This window comes from Fusarium phalaenopsidis (genome assembly GCF_050370095.1).
Source record: "Fusarium phalaenopsidis strain FUZ10S chromosome Unknown contig_32304, whole genome shotgun sequence".
NCBI classification, from domain to species: Eukaryota; Fungi; Ascomycota; class Sordariomycetes; order Hypocreales; family Nectriaceae; genus Fusarium; species Fusarium phalaenopsidis.
In genome coordinates, this window is record NW_028145404.1 from 3893823 (window position 1) to 3906890 (window position 13068).

General features: G+C 53.3%; 5 protein-coding genes across 5 annotated transcripts; 4 read left to right on the forward strand and 1 right to left on the reverse strand.

Moving 5' to 3' along the window:
- Positions 1-169: 169 nt before the first annotated feature.
- Positions 170-3534, reverse strand: LRP88_10474 (rRNA-processing protein UTP22; the record flags this gene model as incomplete). The annotated part of the gene is made up of 2 exons (XM_083246932.1): positions 170-3238; positions 3289-3534. 2 exons carry the CDS (start codon positions 3532-3534, stop codon positions 170-172), a joined length of 3315 nt encoding a protein of 1104 aa, XP_083098045.1.
- Positions 3535-5038: 1504 nt separating this feature from the next.
- LRP88_10475 (VOC family protein) lies at positions 5039-5923 on the forward strand (the record flags this gene model as incomplete). Its single annotated transcript, XM_083246933.1, has 1 exon — positions 5039-5923. The coding sequence occupies one exon, from the start codon at positions 5039-5041 to the stop codon at positions 5921-5923; it is 885 nt and encodes a 294-aa protein (XP_083098046.1).
- A 1112-nt stretch (positions 5924-7035) lies between these two features.
- Positions 7036-8708, forward strand: LRP88_10476 (3-oxoacid CoA-transferase; the record flags this gene model as incomplete). The annotated part of the gene is made up of 3 exons (XM_083246934.1): positions 7036-7095; positions 7156-8523; positions 8577-8708. The coding sequence occupies 3 exons, from the start codon at positions 7036-7038 to the stop codon at positions 8706-8708; spliced, it is 1560 nt and encodes a 519-aa protein (XP_083098047.1).
- A 527-nt stretch (positions 8709-9235) lies between these two features.
- LRP88_10477 (uncharacterized protein) lies at positions 9236-10738 on the forward strand (the record flags this gene model as incomplete). Its single annotated transcript, XM_083246935.1, has 3 exons — positions 9236-9510; positions 9568-10540; positions 10622-10738. The coding sequence occupies 3 exons, from the start codon at positions 9236-9238 to the stop codon at positions 10736-10738; spliced, it is 1365 nt and encodes a 454-aa protein (XP_083098048.1).
- Positions 10739-11443: 705 nt separating this feature from the next.
- On the forward strand, positions 11444-12280 carry LRP88_10478 (uncharacterized protein; the record flags this gene model as incomplete). The annotated part of the gene is made up of 1 exon (XM_083246936.1): positions 11444-12280. One exon carries the CDS (start codon positions 11444-11446, stop codon positions 12278-12280), a length of 837 nt encoding a protein of 278 aa, XP_083098049.1.
- Positions 12281-13068: the final 788 nt, after the last annotated feature.

Sequence of the window (13068 nt, forward strand, 5' to 3'; positions counted from 1 at the left end):
ATCATAAAGTAATAGGGTGTCTCTGGAATAACTCGACTGTACATGGGATTCAGCTTGAGAAGGAACGGAACAACTCCAGCAGAGCAACTACATTTATCAAAGGTCCAAGGCTTTTGTCCAGTCTATTCATGGGTATTGTCCAATTATATAAATCCGCTTCTTTATATATCTACTCAACCTCCTCAATCTTTTTGATCACTTCACCACCCAACCTCGCAATCTCCAGTAGCACCGCCTTGCGGTTTACCTCGACAACGTCGTCATCCTCGCCGGCAACCTTGTTGAAGTTGTATGGCAGACCAACGCGGAACTTTTGCTGTTGCAGCTTCGGGTTCCAGATGGCGCCAATGACAGCGTCGTCATCCTCGCCATTGTTCGTCCCCCGGAAGAACACGAGTGTGTCCTCGTACGCCCGCTGGAGCTCCTGCATGAGAACATCGACTGGGTGAGCTCGGATAGGTAGAGGTGCGCGGCCGGTTCGATCATCGAGGTTCTTGAATTGGGAGTGGCGGCGGGCAGATGGGTCAGAAGCAGCTTCTCGGAGAATGGAGCGAATGGCCTTGCGGGAGAGGTGAAAGAGAACATCGTAGTCTTCGAGAGAGGTATCGAAGAGCTGAGAGACATCAAGATGGTACCCCTCATCCTTGACAAGTTTGCAAGCAGCCTTGGCAAGGCGCGTCATGCGCGAGGCGACGAGCTTGGAGGGACCGTTGCGAGTGTACGCAATGCCAGAAGGATCATTGGATGTGGCAACGATCATGACGGTGTGGTTCATGTTAGGGTCACGCTTCCGCCAGGTTTCAAGGTCCTTGTGAATCGTGGAACGATCATCGTTGGTCAGTTCCTCAGCCGAGTCGACAATCAAGGGCTCATCACGCCAGTCCCAGCGGGAGAGGAAGGTCAGAGTTCGTAGGAAGCCAGTCGAAACACTTGAGGGTGCCCGCCAGGGGTAAGGCTGGAGGAAGACGTGCAGAACAAAGAGCTCAATAAGCTCCTGACTGATGTGACCCGAAAGCTTGTGGCAGTTGAACCAGTGCTTAACTAAGCGAATGGTCTGCGATAGAGAGTGAAGTCTTGTGCAGAAAGTTGAGATGGTTTGCGTATGAATAGGCAGGGTTGTGAAAAGCCAGTTAAACCTGGCGAAAGCAGCTTCCGACTCTTCGCGAACATGTTGGTCCAGGGTTTTGTTCTTGATCTGACGCTCCAACAGGGTCTCCTCCAGGTCGCAGTGAATTCTCAGCCGGAAAGATGCGCCAGAGTTATACACGATATCGAGGTAAGCCAGATTTTCAATGCCGATCTCCTGGTTCTCCCGACCGAGATAGGTGGTAATGTTGTCTTTGGCAGCAGTGAGTCGCATGTCAAAGTCGAGAAGGAACTCAATCTTGGCTTCCTGGATCGCAATGAGGTTCTCTGGCCATCGGCTTGAGGCCTCGAAGTAAAGGTTCACATCGATAGGCTCAATAGTTCCCTGGTGGAACCCAGGCATCGGGGCGTCGATCGAGGCATAGCGGGCAGCTGGCGAGACTGGTGAAAGCTGGCGAATCTGCAGTGGCAAGTCCTCTAGATTCCGGATATCATGCTCAAGAGTCTGAAACGCCCGTCGAGCTGCATCAAATGCCTCCTTATCCATGTGAGACAAGGTGATGACGTTAGAGAAACCCGCACCAAAGGGAGTAATCTCTTCCTTGACGATCTTGAGGTGTCGCTTCAAGATATGGGCAGTAATCTCCTCACAGATCTGGAAAGGAACCTTGCTCGTCCACTCGATACACTCAAGGATACTTCCATCCTTAAACCTGCGCAGCTCAGCCTTCTCACCCCAGAATTGCCGGAATCGCGCAGCGTCCTTTTGCTCCTCTGCGGGAGGACCATGCTCCATTTGGCGAGACATCTGGGCAAACTCGAACATGACCCCAAAAAGGACCTTGTCCGAATCTGAAGGGTGGAAGGAGCTCAATGACCATCCCTTTCTTGAGGGCAGCTGGAAATGCACAAGCTGAGCTCGAGTGCCGTAGGCCTTCTTGAGAATCTTGTGCGCCTCCAGGCTGAAATCCCAGGCAGGGCCTCTGCGGTCAGGAGATTTGGAAGCCTTGGAAATATCCAGGGTCTTGATCTCGAAGATTGCATCAAAGGTCTGCAAAGGCGCATCCGACTTAACAATAAAAGTCGGCTCAAACTTGTCAGCGGCTTCGTCGGCGAGAAGATCGGTGGTCGATTTGGCGTGCATTTGCAAAAGGCTCGCTGACCAGGGGCTCATCTTGGACAGAACATTAAGCTCTCGTACCGGGTCGTACATGACCGGGCCAGACTCTTTGACAGTATCGGGGCTTATCTTGGAAGATGCAAAGACAAAGGCCTTCTTGTTGAAGTCGGTGGTTGAAAGGAACTGGACAGCAGCCTTGAACAACTCAGTGCTGCTCAACGATGTCGACAGTGCTGCTTGACCGTTTCGGCCGCCCATTTGAAGCAGGAGAGCGATCATTATAGACCACTCAAAATGTCCAAAGCCACCCTGAGATACGGAGCTTCCAAAACCTCTCTGCTGCAGCCAGATCCTGCCGAGGACACAGGCATCAGGGAAAGCCGGGCACTCGTTCTTGGCGTGTGTGAGAACTCGCAGGTATGAGATGAATGTCTCCTCTGCCTTGAGGGTAGAGTTGTAAAATGGAGTGCTCAATTGGGTCTTCTTGTCGTCGGTTTCGCCGCTCTTGTTGTTGTTCGAGGCCGGGAGGAGCTTTGACTTGGGGAAGAGTCCATCAGGGGCGCAAGGAATAACTCGAATGACATAGGGTGACTTTGGTGCCTTTTCCTTTTTCTTAGAAGCCTTGCCCTTTGACTCCTTGGGTTCCTCCTCTTCCTCAGGCTTGGGTCGAAGAGTGAGCACGGGCAGGAGAGGATTCTCATTGAGAAGTTCAAAACCAAGGTCCATCTCTGTACCCAACTCTTTCTTGACGTGCGCAGCGACATAGGCAATGTAGTAGGCTCGACGGTAAAAGTATCGCATGCTTGTGTAGTCCTTTTCCTGGAACATGGCCTTGGGCATCTGAATCACCATGTCGATACCGAATTGGGCCTGGGTTTTGATCATGGTCTTTGCGACGTAGCTGCCGACGACATTGTACTGAGCCGGCTTGGCAAATGATAGCTTGTAAGGCGCATCCTTGGCGGGTCTCGGCTCGGGATAGGGAACGACGACGCGGTGTTTCTTCTCGAAGCTGGCTGTAGCTTCGGCAATCTGGAAAATGTGTTAGTTCTAAACTCGTTAATAGGTTCGAGTGAACGAACAGGCACAGCATCGTGAGGAGGCGCAGAGTCGATAGCCTCCTTCAAGCGATGCAGATGCGCATCAACACCCTTCAATGCCTTGGCATAGTCGAGTTTTGCTTCCTTGAGAAGCTCATCGGTTTGGAGGACGAAGGTGCTGGCAGTTGAGACTCGCGCCGAGCTCCTAGCCTCGAAGTCGATGAGACCATCGTGTCTCAGACCGGAGCCGGAATGATCGAGCTTACGCCGTTTCGAACTAGACTCCATGATGACGGGGGAGGTTGTTGCGCCGGCCGAATAATGGCGGTTTCCGTCAAAGAATCGTTGGTGTTGAGACTGCCACTATTTGTCTGCTTGGGTCTGGCAGGTAATTTTTTTCCTCCGTCTCGCGCATGCGGGGCGATAAGATCCAAATCGGGCTTATCAGAGTGCTTATCGGCGATAGGCGGGTACGTACCGCAACGCAACCAGAAAGGAAAGTGCGTGAGAGTCCCTGCAGCAAAGGATGGGATGGGAACCTCTCACGGCGCGTCATTTCTTAGAAAAACGCCGATCTCCATCGGAACCGAAACTAGGATTATTATCGTCGAGTCTCAAAGTCCCTTACTTTACGGATCCGATCATCACCTCTTCTGCTCGGAGTAAATACGCGGCCGGCGTCTGCCCCTGCGCTTGCAATATGCAGCTACCGGCTCCTGGAATCACCTGGGCCATCACATCAAGCAGCCCTTGCTTCCATTAGCTAAACTGTCAAACATAGACGTGCAACGCCTTGCAGCACGCTCAGGCCCAGTCGTGATCCACTTGACAGCCGCTTCTGTGCCGTCCTCGTCTCGATTGGGAGGGATCGCCAGCCATGGGAGCCATTTGGGACCTGAGACATTGTCAACCTGGGCTATTCACAAGCAGACAAGTTCATTTTCACAAGCAACCGACCTCGTCTAAACAATGCGGGTAAATTAGGTACAGCCGTCTGTTGAGACATCGGCTGGGTCATCTTGCGGGCCGCCGGGGACTTTTCCCTTTGTTTACCATTCCAGCAAAAAAAGTGATGAAGCTCTCACAGGCATCGATAACAACAATAACACGAGGACAGGCAGCAGAGCTAAGAAGCGGGATAGAACGGCTCCCCCAGACATACATGCAGATGGCGTCAAGACTCAGCAAGCAAAGAAAAGAAGAGAGGAGAAAAAGCACGTAGCTGTCGCGTCAGTTTCCTACATACATGTGCCTGGCCTAGCCTAGCCTGCTGCAGGTTTCTTCCGCCCTTGACGTCTTTGGCTCTTGAATCGGCCCTGACGCAGAACCACTTCGTGTTTTGGGTTCTTGTGTGTGTTTTGATGTCTCGCCCTCTCCTTGCTTCAACCTCCATACCACTTACCCGGAGTTGGCCTGGATGCACAGACGCCAAGGTTCCGCTTCCTGAGTCTCAGTCTCCAGGTTCTTTACTTTTGGCAGCACGCGGCCTGTAGGGAGGAAGCTGGCATCACCCTGGCTCCGGCTATAAGAGCGAGACGGTCCTTGCCAGGATCCGTGGTGAGGCTTCTCAGCTGAAGTCACCTTTTGGCCACGGACTGGTTCGGCTTTGCTTGTTCTCAGCTCGCCTTGTCGCGTCACTTACTTATCTTGAAGTTTGTCTTAGACTGTTGCCTCACGGCCTTTCGCCTTGCTTCTTTGACGGCTGCTCGAGAGAGATTCATCGATCGAGTCCTGAGTTTCAGACAAGTCAGCATTATTTCTTTGGTGTCATTTCTTCTTCATCAACTCAACCATGGACTCCTTCACGAACCAGCCATCACCACTTTCTCTATCATCGTCAGCCATGGATGTAGATGCCTCTCGAAGGACGCCCTCACCAGTACCATCTCTAGGTCACGATTCGCTCAGCACTCCTACAGCAGAGATGACCACGCCGACCTTTTCCTCCGCTTTTGCAGTCGTCAAGGGTAGTGAGCCAGCAGGCAGACTATCCATCATGGAGCAACCAGATATGAGGAACCCTGTAAATGGCTGGGCATCCCCTTCGTTCCCAAGAGAGCCGTTCTGTGGGATCGACTCCCATGACAGCTACTATGGGTTTGACGAGTCTCGAGAGTTGACCGACTTGGACACTGAGCCTCAGTACCTTCCCACACCCCCCAGTCAGAAACCTCGACTCCCGGTCATCGGTGGTACCCCAGACTTTCTCATCCTGTATTGCTTCAACATTCAACGGGCAGCAGACTTCTACTCCCGTTGCTTCGGATGGAAGTTCTATGGCGACATGAACGCAAGAGAGATTGATGACCCCAGCAAGCGACAGTGGGGGTCATCCTTCTTCGACGTACAGCCCATGAACTTTTTCAACTCGAGCGAAGACAAGGGCCAGCTCAAGATCACGGGCGCCCTGGTCCAGATGAGAGCCACGCCCGACAGCCAAGCCCGGCTCGAGCACAAGCGGCAGATGGCCAGGTTTGGCGCCGCTACACCGACGTGCCACCTCCGGGTCCCCGATCTCGGCGCCGCTGAGGAGTTGATCGAGCAGAACTTTGGCGAGGTCAAGCACTTGCGATATGGCATCCGACAGTTCATCATGGACGTTGGAGAGTTTATCGACACGGAGGGAAACCTGGTAGGGCTTATTTCTCTACACCCGGAAAATGCCAATGCCGCTTAGACGGTAGCAGGTTGAGTTAACAGTGGGGGATAAAGGAATACCCGGTGTTTTGTCTTGTTTTTCTTCATGACGTTCAGAACGAACGATCATTTTGCCAAAATTGTATCGACACGGAGTCATTGCGTAAAAGCATCTAGGGGTTGGGGAGTTAACTGGCGTTTTGGAAATATCAGGGTCACATGGGAGAAAGGCGTTGACGTGGAAGTTGAACAAAACACACACACACACACAAGGATTATTCGGTTCGGAAAGCGGACGGAACGGGAGACGGACCTTACACAGAGTGCCAATTGAGAGAAATAGTACTAATAGGACTTGATTTCCGCCGAGATCAACGGTGACTGAAGACCGAGCTGCTTGACCTCCGAAACACGTCCAACTAGTCATTTCTAGCAAAGTGCTCTGTCGAAAACCATCACGACAACTCCCGAAACGAATAGCCGGCCAGTGCGGAAAACCCATTACCCGCCAAGAAGCAGCGGTCCGATCCCCACTGACAGCTTGCCCCGGACTTGAACCCCCGCTGGCCGCTAGCTGAATGGGCGTCCAGCCCATCGGCATCATCAATCATCCTCGGGCTGAACAGTTGGTTGGAGAGAGGGGCCTCCACTTCCCGCTGCACAAGCTGGCCACTACCCGGCAGCCGTTGCGTCGACGGAGACGTTTTGGCAGTCGACGGAAGCGGCCCCGAATGCCGAGTTTCGCTTCCGAAGTTTCCATGCCGTGCGGATGCGAGAGGGGAGCGGAATCCATGGTCCTGCCCAGGTAGCCTAGGTCCCTGGTTGTATGTTTAAAACTCCGCGAAAGCTGCGGCCAGCGCCGGCCTTAATAAACGGGAATCCCCCGCCAACGGCCCGCGTCCATCCATTACCATCGTCATTGTCGGCTTAAGCTTGTCAAGGGTCTCGTCTCGTCTTATTACTTCCTTGCCATTGCTGCTCGCGAGTTGAATACCGGTGTATGAAGCGCAATTGATCCCTCATAGCTGTAATTGCTGTTCGAGACGACTACGACCCATAGCCGACAGCAGGGATTCATCCTGAAGCTATTCCCGCCTTACCCTCGACCTCTACCCCTCCATCCTCATCCTCATCCTCTCATAAACTCACAAGATGCCTTCCGCCGCTTTTCGGTTAAGGACTCTCCGAGCCTTTGCTCGAAATGCTTCTAATGTAGGTTCTTTCATGTCTATGTGAATTGCGAGCTCCAGAAGCAGTACTGACACTCTCAAGCCCAATGCCGTCCTCACGCGATCCTTCTCGGCCACCTCTCGCCGCGCCGAGATCAACAAGGTCTTCCCCTCCGCGAAGGAGGCCCTCAAGGACATGAAGCCCAACACGACACTCCTCTGCGGTGGCTTCGGTCTCTGCGGTGTGCCCGACTCGCTCATCAACGAGGTCATGAACAAGCCCGAGATCACTGGCCTCACAGCTGTGTCAAACAACGCCGGTACCGACAACTCGGGTCTCGGCCAGCTTCTGAAGACGAAGCAGATCCGCAAGATGATTGCCAGCTACATTGGCGAGAACAAGACTTTTGAGACCATGTACCTCACCGGTGAGGTCGAGCTTGAGCTGACCCCCCAGGGTACCCTCGCTGAGCGATGCGCCGCTGGTGGTAAGGGAGTGCCCGCCTTCTACACCCCCGCCGCTTTTGGAACCGTTGTCCAAACTGGCGATCTTCCCCTCCGAAACAAGCCCGATGGCTCTCCCGCCGAGTACTCGTACCCCAAGGACGTCAAGGTCTTCAAGGGCAAGTCATACCTCCTCGAGCACAGCATTGACGGCGACTATGCCTTTGTCAAGGCTTACAAGGCCGACAAGCTCGGCAACTGCCAGTTCCGCCTCGCTGCGCACAACTTTAACGGTGCTATGGGCCGCAACGCCAAGATGACCATTGTCGAGGCCGAGCACATCGTTGAGCCCGGCGAGATCCCTCCCGAGGCCGTTCACCTGCCCGGTATCTACGTCAAGCGTGTCATCCAGAGCACTGAGGAGAAGGCTATTGAGAAGTACACCTGGGCCAAGGACGAGAACGACCCTGCGGCCGCAAAGGCCCTCGGCACCGGCGACACAGCGGCCAAGCGAGAGCTCATCGTGCGTCGCGCTGCCAAGGAGTTCAAGAACGGCATGTACGCCAACCTGGGTATCGGTATGCCCATGCTCGCTCCCGGCTTTGTCGGCCCCGAGGTCGAGGTGCAGCTGCAGTCCGAGAATGGTATCCTGGGTCTGGGCCCCTACCCCAAGAAGGGTGAGGAGGACGCCGACCTGATCAACGCTGGCAAGGAGACCGTGACACTCAAGCCTGGCGCAGCCGTGTTTGGTAGCGAGGAGAGCTTTGGCATGATCCGCAGCGGACGCATCAACCTCACCATCCTGGGTGCCATGCAGGTCAGCAGTACTGGTGATCTCGCTAACTGGATGCTTCCTGGCAAGGTCAAGGGCTTTGGAGGTGCCATGGATCTCGTTAGCAACCCTAGCGAGACCAAGGTTGTGGTGACGATGGAGCACACAGACAAGAAGGGCAACCCCAAGATTGTCAAGCAGTGCGCGTTCCCTTTGACTGGACGGGCGTGCGTGTCGAGAATCATCACCGAGCTTGTAAGTGAACCTGAGTCTGCGTTGACCGTGACACGATGCTAACTGTGACCTAGGGTGTCTTTGACGTTGACTTTGCCCACGGCCTGACCCTTATCGAGATCGCCGATGGCGTCACCGTCGACGAGATCAAGAGTAAGACGGAAGCTCCCTTCACCGTGGCCGAGGACCTCAAGCCCATGCTGTAGAGGGTGTATATGAGTAGAGTTGCAATTGGATACCACGAGCATGTTTTTGGATAAATGCCAGCTGAAGAAGAATTACCCGGATACATTAAAAATATTGGAAGCTTCAGCGTTGAGATGAGGTGAATGGCTTGAAGCCATGGCATCACAGGGCGGCCGTTGTTGAATGGCGTCGGTTGTTCCTGCATGAGCCTCCTAAAAAAAGGAAATGGAAGGAACCGACGTTTATAGTCAAAGTCGGGATCTCCGCCATGAATGAGATCAATTAGACGAGTAAAATGAACAAAAATGAGAAAAAATTAGCAATGTGATTGATTGACCTGTTCAAGTATCGTCTATTATAAATCAAGGCCGACGTGGTCATGGCAGTGATGCTGCAAGGGCCTGACCGAGACTGTGATAATCAATCCACCGCCTCAACACCAAATAAACCGACCACTTGCACCTCCTCATTCACCATCTTTCTCACCCCAGCTCCGTCCATCTCCCTCGGCATAATCCCATGGTTTCTTGGAATACCTTATTCCATCATGGCTGCCACATTTGACCAGGAAACAGGCCAGGTCTTCAAGGAATGGGTCCTGTCGCGCGACTCGCTCACCGAGGCGGATCGAGACGCGGCAGACTGGAGCCGTCGCCGCCGGTATCCCGCCGTTACCGCCCGCGGCGTCCGGGGGCCTCGGTCCTTGGCAAACATGGCCATCAAGGTCGTTGCCGATAACATCGGCTCGGTGGGTTCGGTGGCAGATCTCGAGGATCTTCCGCCGCGTCTGTTGTGGCGCATATGGCGGTTCCTCGAGGCCAGGTGAGTGGCGGATATCTCGGGATAGTCAAGACATGGAAGAAACTAACAGTTTATCAGAGGTGAATGCCTTCATGCCTGGAAACTCTTCTCCAAGCTGTTTCTAGAGGCAGAAGATGACAAGACTCTAAGTCTTTATCGCTTCCGTCAACATATCTGTCGTCCTGGGAATGACCTCACCCGCTATACTGTGCCTTTGACGGCACCACCCACCGATTTCATCACCCACCTTGTTCTTACAGGCGGATGCTCCTTCAACACACACGACTTACTTTGCCTTGCCGATATGCCCAATCTCGGCGCCCTCGAACTCATCCAACCCGCTGATGAGCTCCGCACCATCTTCCCGCAAGTCTCGGACCGCCTGGTCCGGGGGTGGACCGAGAAGTCCGACCCGTTCCCGTTGCTGCGCATACTCCGCATATGGGGCGATCAGTCCACCACCAAGAAGTCGTTGCAGTGGGTGTCGCAGTTCCCTTCGCTCGCGCTCTACGATGTCATGGGTGCAAGAGAGGACTGGAAACAGAGCGAAGAGGCCGCGTTGGAGCATGGCTGGGAGCAGGCCCCAAAGGTGTCTGGGCTGGAGGACTCGCTGTTACGTTATTTGATGCTGTTTGCGCCGTTGGAGGAGACGCGGACGCATCGTCTCAGCGACCTTGCTGCAAGGATTGACAACGACCTCGTCTCGCTATGTGGCGATTCCAGATGTGCCGTAAAGTTCGTTCAAGATCGTCAAGCACCGCCGCTTCTCGACTACCTCACCGACATGGCAAAGGTGCGAACGCCCTCATGGGATACCCACGCTTCATCTAGTGAGGCTCGGGCATGTCATGGCGTGGCCTTTGAGCCTTGGGCGTTCTGGCTCTACTCATTTCTCGGTCAGCTCAGCTCAGACCGAGACCTACAGGCTCGCGGCGCCCTCCCACCTCAAAAAGCTGTTGCCGGACCCTTCATTCTGCCTTCGCGGCCGTTCGCGTGTCTTCACCTGGGACATAGCACTCGCGGATCCGGTATCAACACTCGACCGTCATATGTAAGCCGGGGGTTGTTCGCGACGGGGCAGTACACATTTACACGAGACTCTGCTATCCGAGGAGATAAACCAAAGCCAAAGCCGATTCCTAAGAAGGGTCCAAGCCTGGTGGCCTCGGAGCGAGCGGCTCCTGTGCTGGCGCTGCGGAAGCACAAGAAGAGGAGACTGGAAGATGTCCTGCAAGCCATGTCGAAGTAAGAGAGGACAGAGGCGTTTTCTAATTGATATTTGTACGACGTGAAAGATATTGGGCTTACGAGAAATCAGTTATACTTTGTCGGTACGGACCCTTATTGCGGATGACTCTAAATCTAATCCATCCGCTGACAGTCACGAACGACATAGGTTCGGCAGTGTTTCTGTTGGAAACTTGATGAATGTCTCATCCGAAGGCTGCCACGTCCAGGCGTATTTCGATGTCGTTTATGGGTATGCCCATTGCTGTCGGTTGTGAATATGAGAACGAGGTTCATTCCCAGGATCTTTGGATGGAAGTCTATCTCAACTCTGACTCTGAAACCCAGTTTGAGCTATAACACGAACAGAAATCATTGAGATTAAGCACTCCTGCGCCTCACTGCGCATGACCGACAGAGGAAAAGCTTAACAACTGGCTGTTCTCGGATGGATCTAAGTTGATGGTCGTTTCCCCATGAACAGGCTCAACACTTCGATTGCAACAAGGCACTGCTCGAAACATCCTTCCCCAACGGATACAGACACCTTTATAATGGCAGGAACCCTGGAACTTCCCCTTACCTACTCTTTCCTTCGCACTTTTTCTATCGAGCTATCAAGTCCTGGATCTTCACGTCACAACTAAGGAACAACACATCCCATCACGTCTTTTACACAAGCTCCATCTATTCCTTGCCGCATTGCATTTTGCGATATACCTACACCATGGCAAGCAACAGTACCTCCATTAACGACGAGCCTCTCGCCAGCATCGTCTTCCCTGGCCCTTATGCCGCAACATTCTACTTCAACAACGACTTGGCTGAAGAGCCCGACTACCTCCTCTCGAGTGACGGTGGCTACCTGACGGACGAGTCCGATACATCCGAAGAAGAAGAAGAAGAACAACAACAACTACCCCCTTCAAGCTATATGTCAGAGTTTCCGGCTGTGGAGGGCAACCCAGGGCCCGCCTTGAGCCCCGCGAGCACCCCCAGCTTGACCGCATCCATGCAGACACAGATATCCTCGGGGGATCATGAACACTCCCCAAAAGATCAGACCGACACTTTTGAGCCTCGCTTTACTCACGTCGGACCTGCAAGCCCGGAAATAGGAGTGGACGCTGATGGGTATGTCCCGTTGGTTGAACCATCGGAGGGCGTTGTCGACGACGGGACAAACCAGGCTTTTGCGGCATCCGAAACACAATCAACTACCGAACAGCGTTCCCCAACACACTTTATCAATTTTGTTGACTGGAAGAACCCGGTACCATTTGAAGAGTTCGTCAAGCTCAGCCCGCAACACAAGTCCGAGACTAGGGCAATCCAGTGGGATTCGCAACTCTGGTTCAACACCATATTTGAGAGAGGCACTCCAAAGTACAACCAGGAGCTGGCAAAGTGGCGAGCCGCACGTCTCCGTCACATCACTGGCGTGCCGATGGATCAGGACCAGGCCGACGAGGTCGGCTATGTCATGTTCCGAGTGTCTGAGATGGCAGCTGCGAGAGAGAGAGAAAGACGACGACGGGAGCGACAAACGGTCGAGCCAAAGTAGGAGAGTGCTTCGATTGAATTTTGAATATGGAAGAGAGCATATGATTGTTTCAGTAAAGTGTTTCCTTTTGGACTGGAGGAAGGGCTATTTTGATTGAGTGTTTGACTACCTAGGCATATACAACATGGTGATGGAGGCGATAGGATTGCCTTTGGCTATGGATATGCGTTGGGTTGGAATGACTGAATTCTTGGACCAAGACTAGGATTACAGGGCAGAATTTGAGTTGTCATTGCTTCTCGGTCTTGTTGAATAATGGTTGGATGTTGAACAAGACAATGTATCCGTGACGATGAATTCCGATTAGAAACTAATGCTCGGGACAAGTCGTGTGGATCTTGGTGACAGCACCATGGAAGAACATCAATAAAGAACATCCATGGAAGTCAACCGACACGACATGAACACATCCCTCGCAGGCTGGAGACGGATACCCAGTAGCTCATGGGTTGGGAATATGGCTCAAGACGCGCCGAGGCGCGTGACCAAGAAGTCTGCATCACGCAGCCTTGATGCCTTATCGCGGCAAGGCCCGCAAGCTTTGCTTAGGGGCAAGCAAACGGACAGTAGGCAATCAGCCATCTACGAGTGAATTCTACGTTGGACATTGCCTCCAACCCAAGGTCATTGGCGAAGGCATGTGCCGCATCAAAATTTCTCCCCCCCAACGCGCAGCCGAAGCTGCAAAACAGGGCAGAGGGTAAGTCAGCGACGTAATATTCTCTTTCCTCCAGTTTCCCCTCCGTTGCATCCATTGAAATGAAAGCCAGAGTGAATTTGAAGGATTT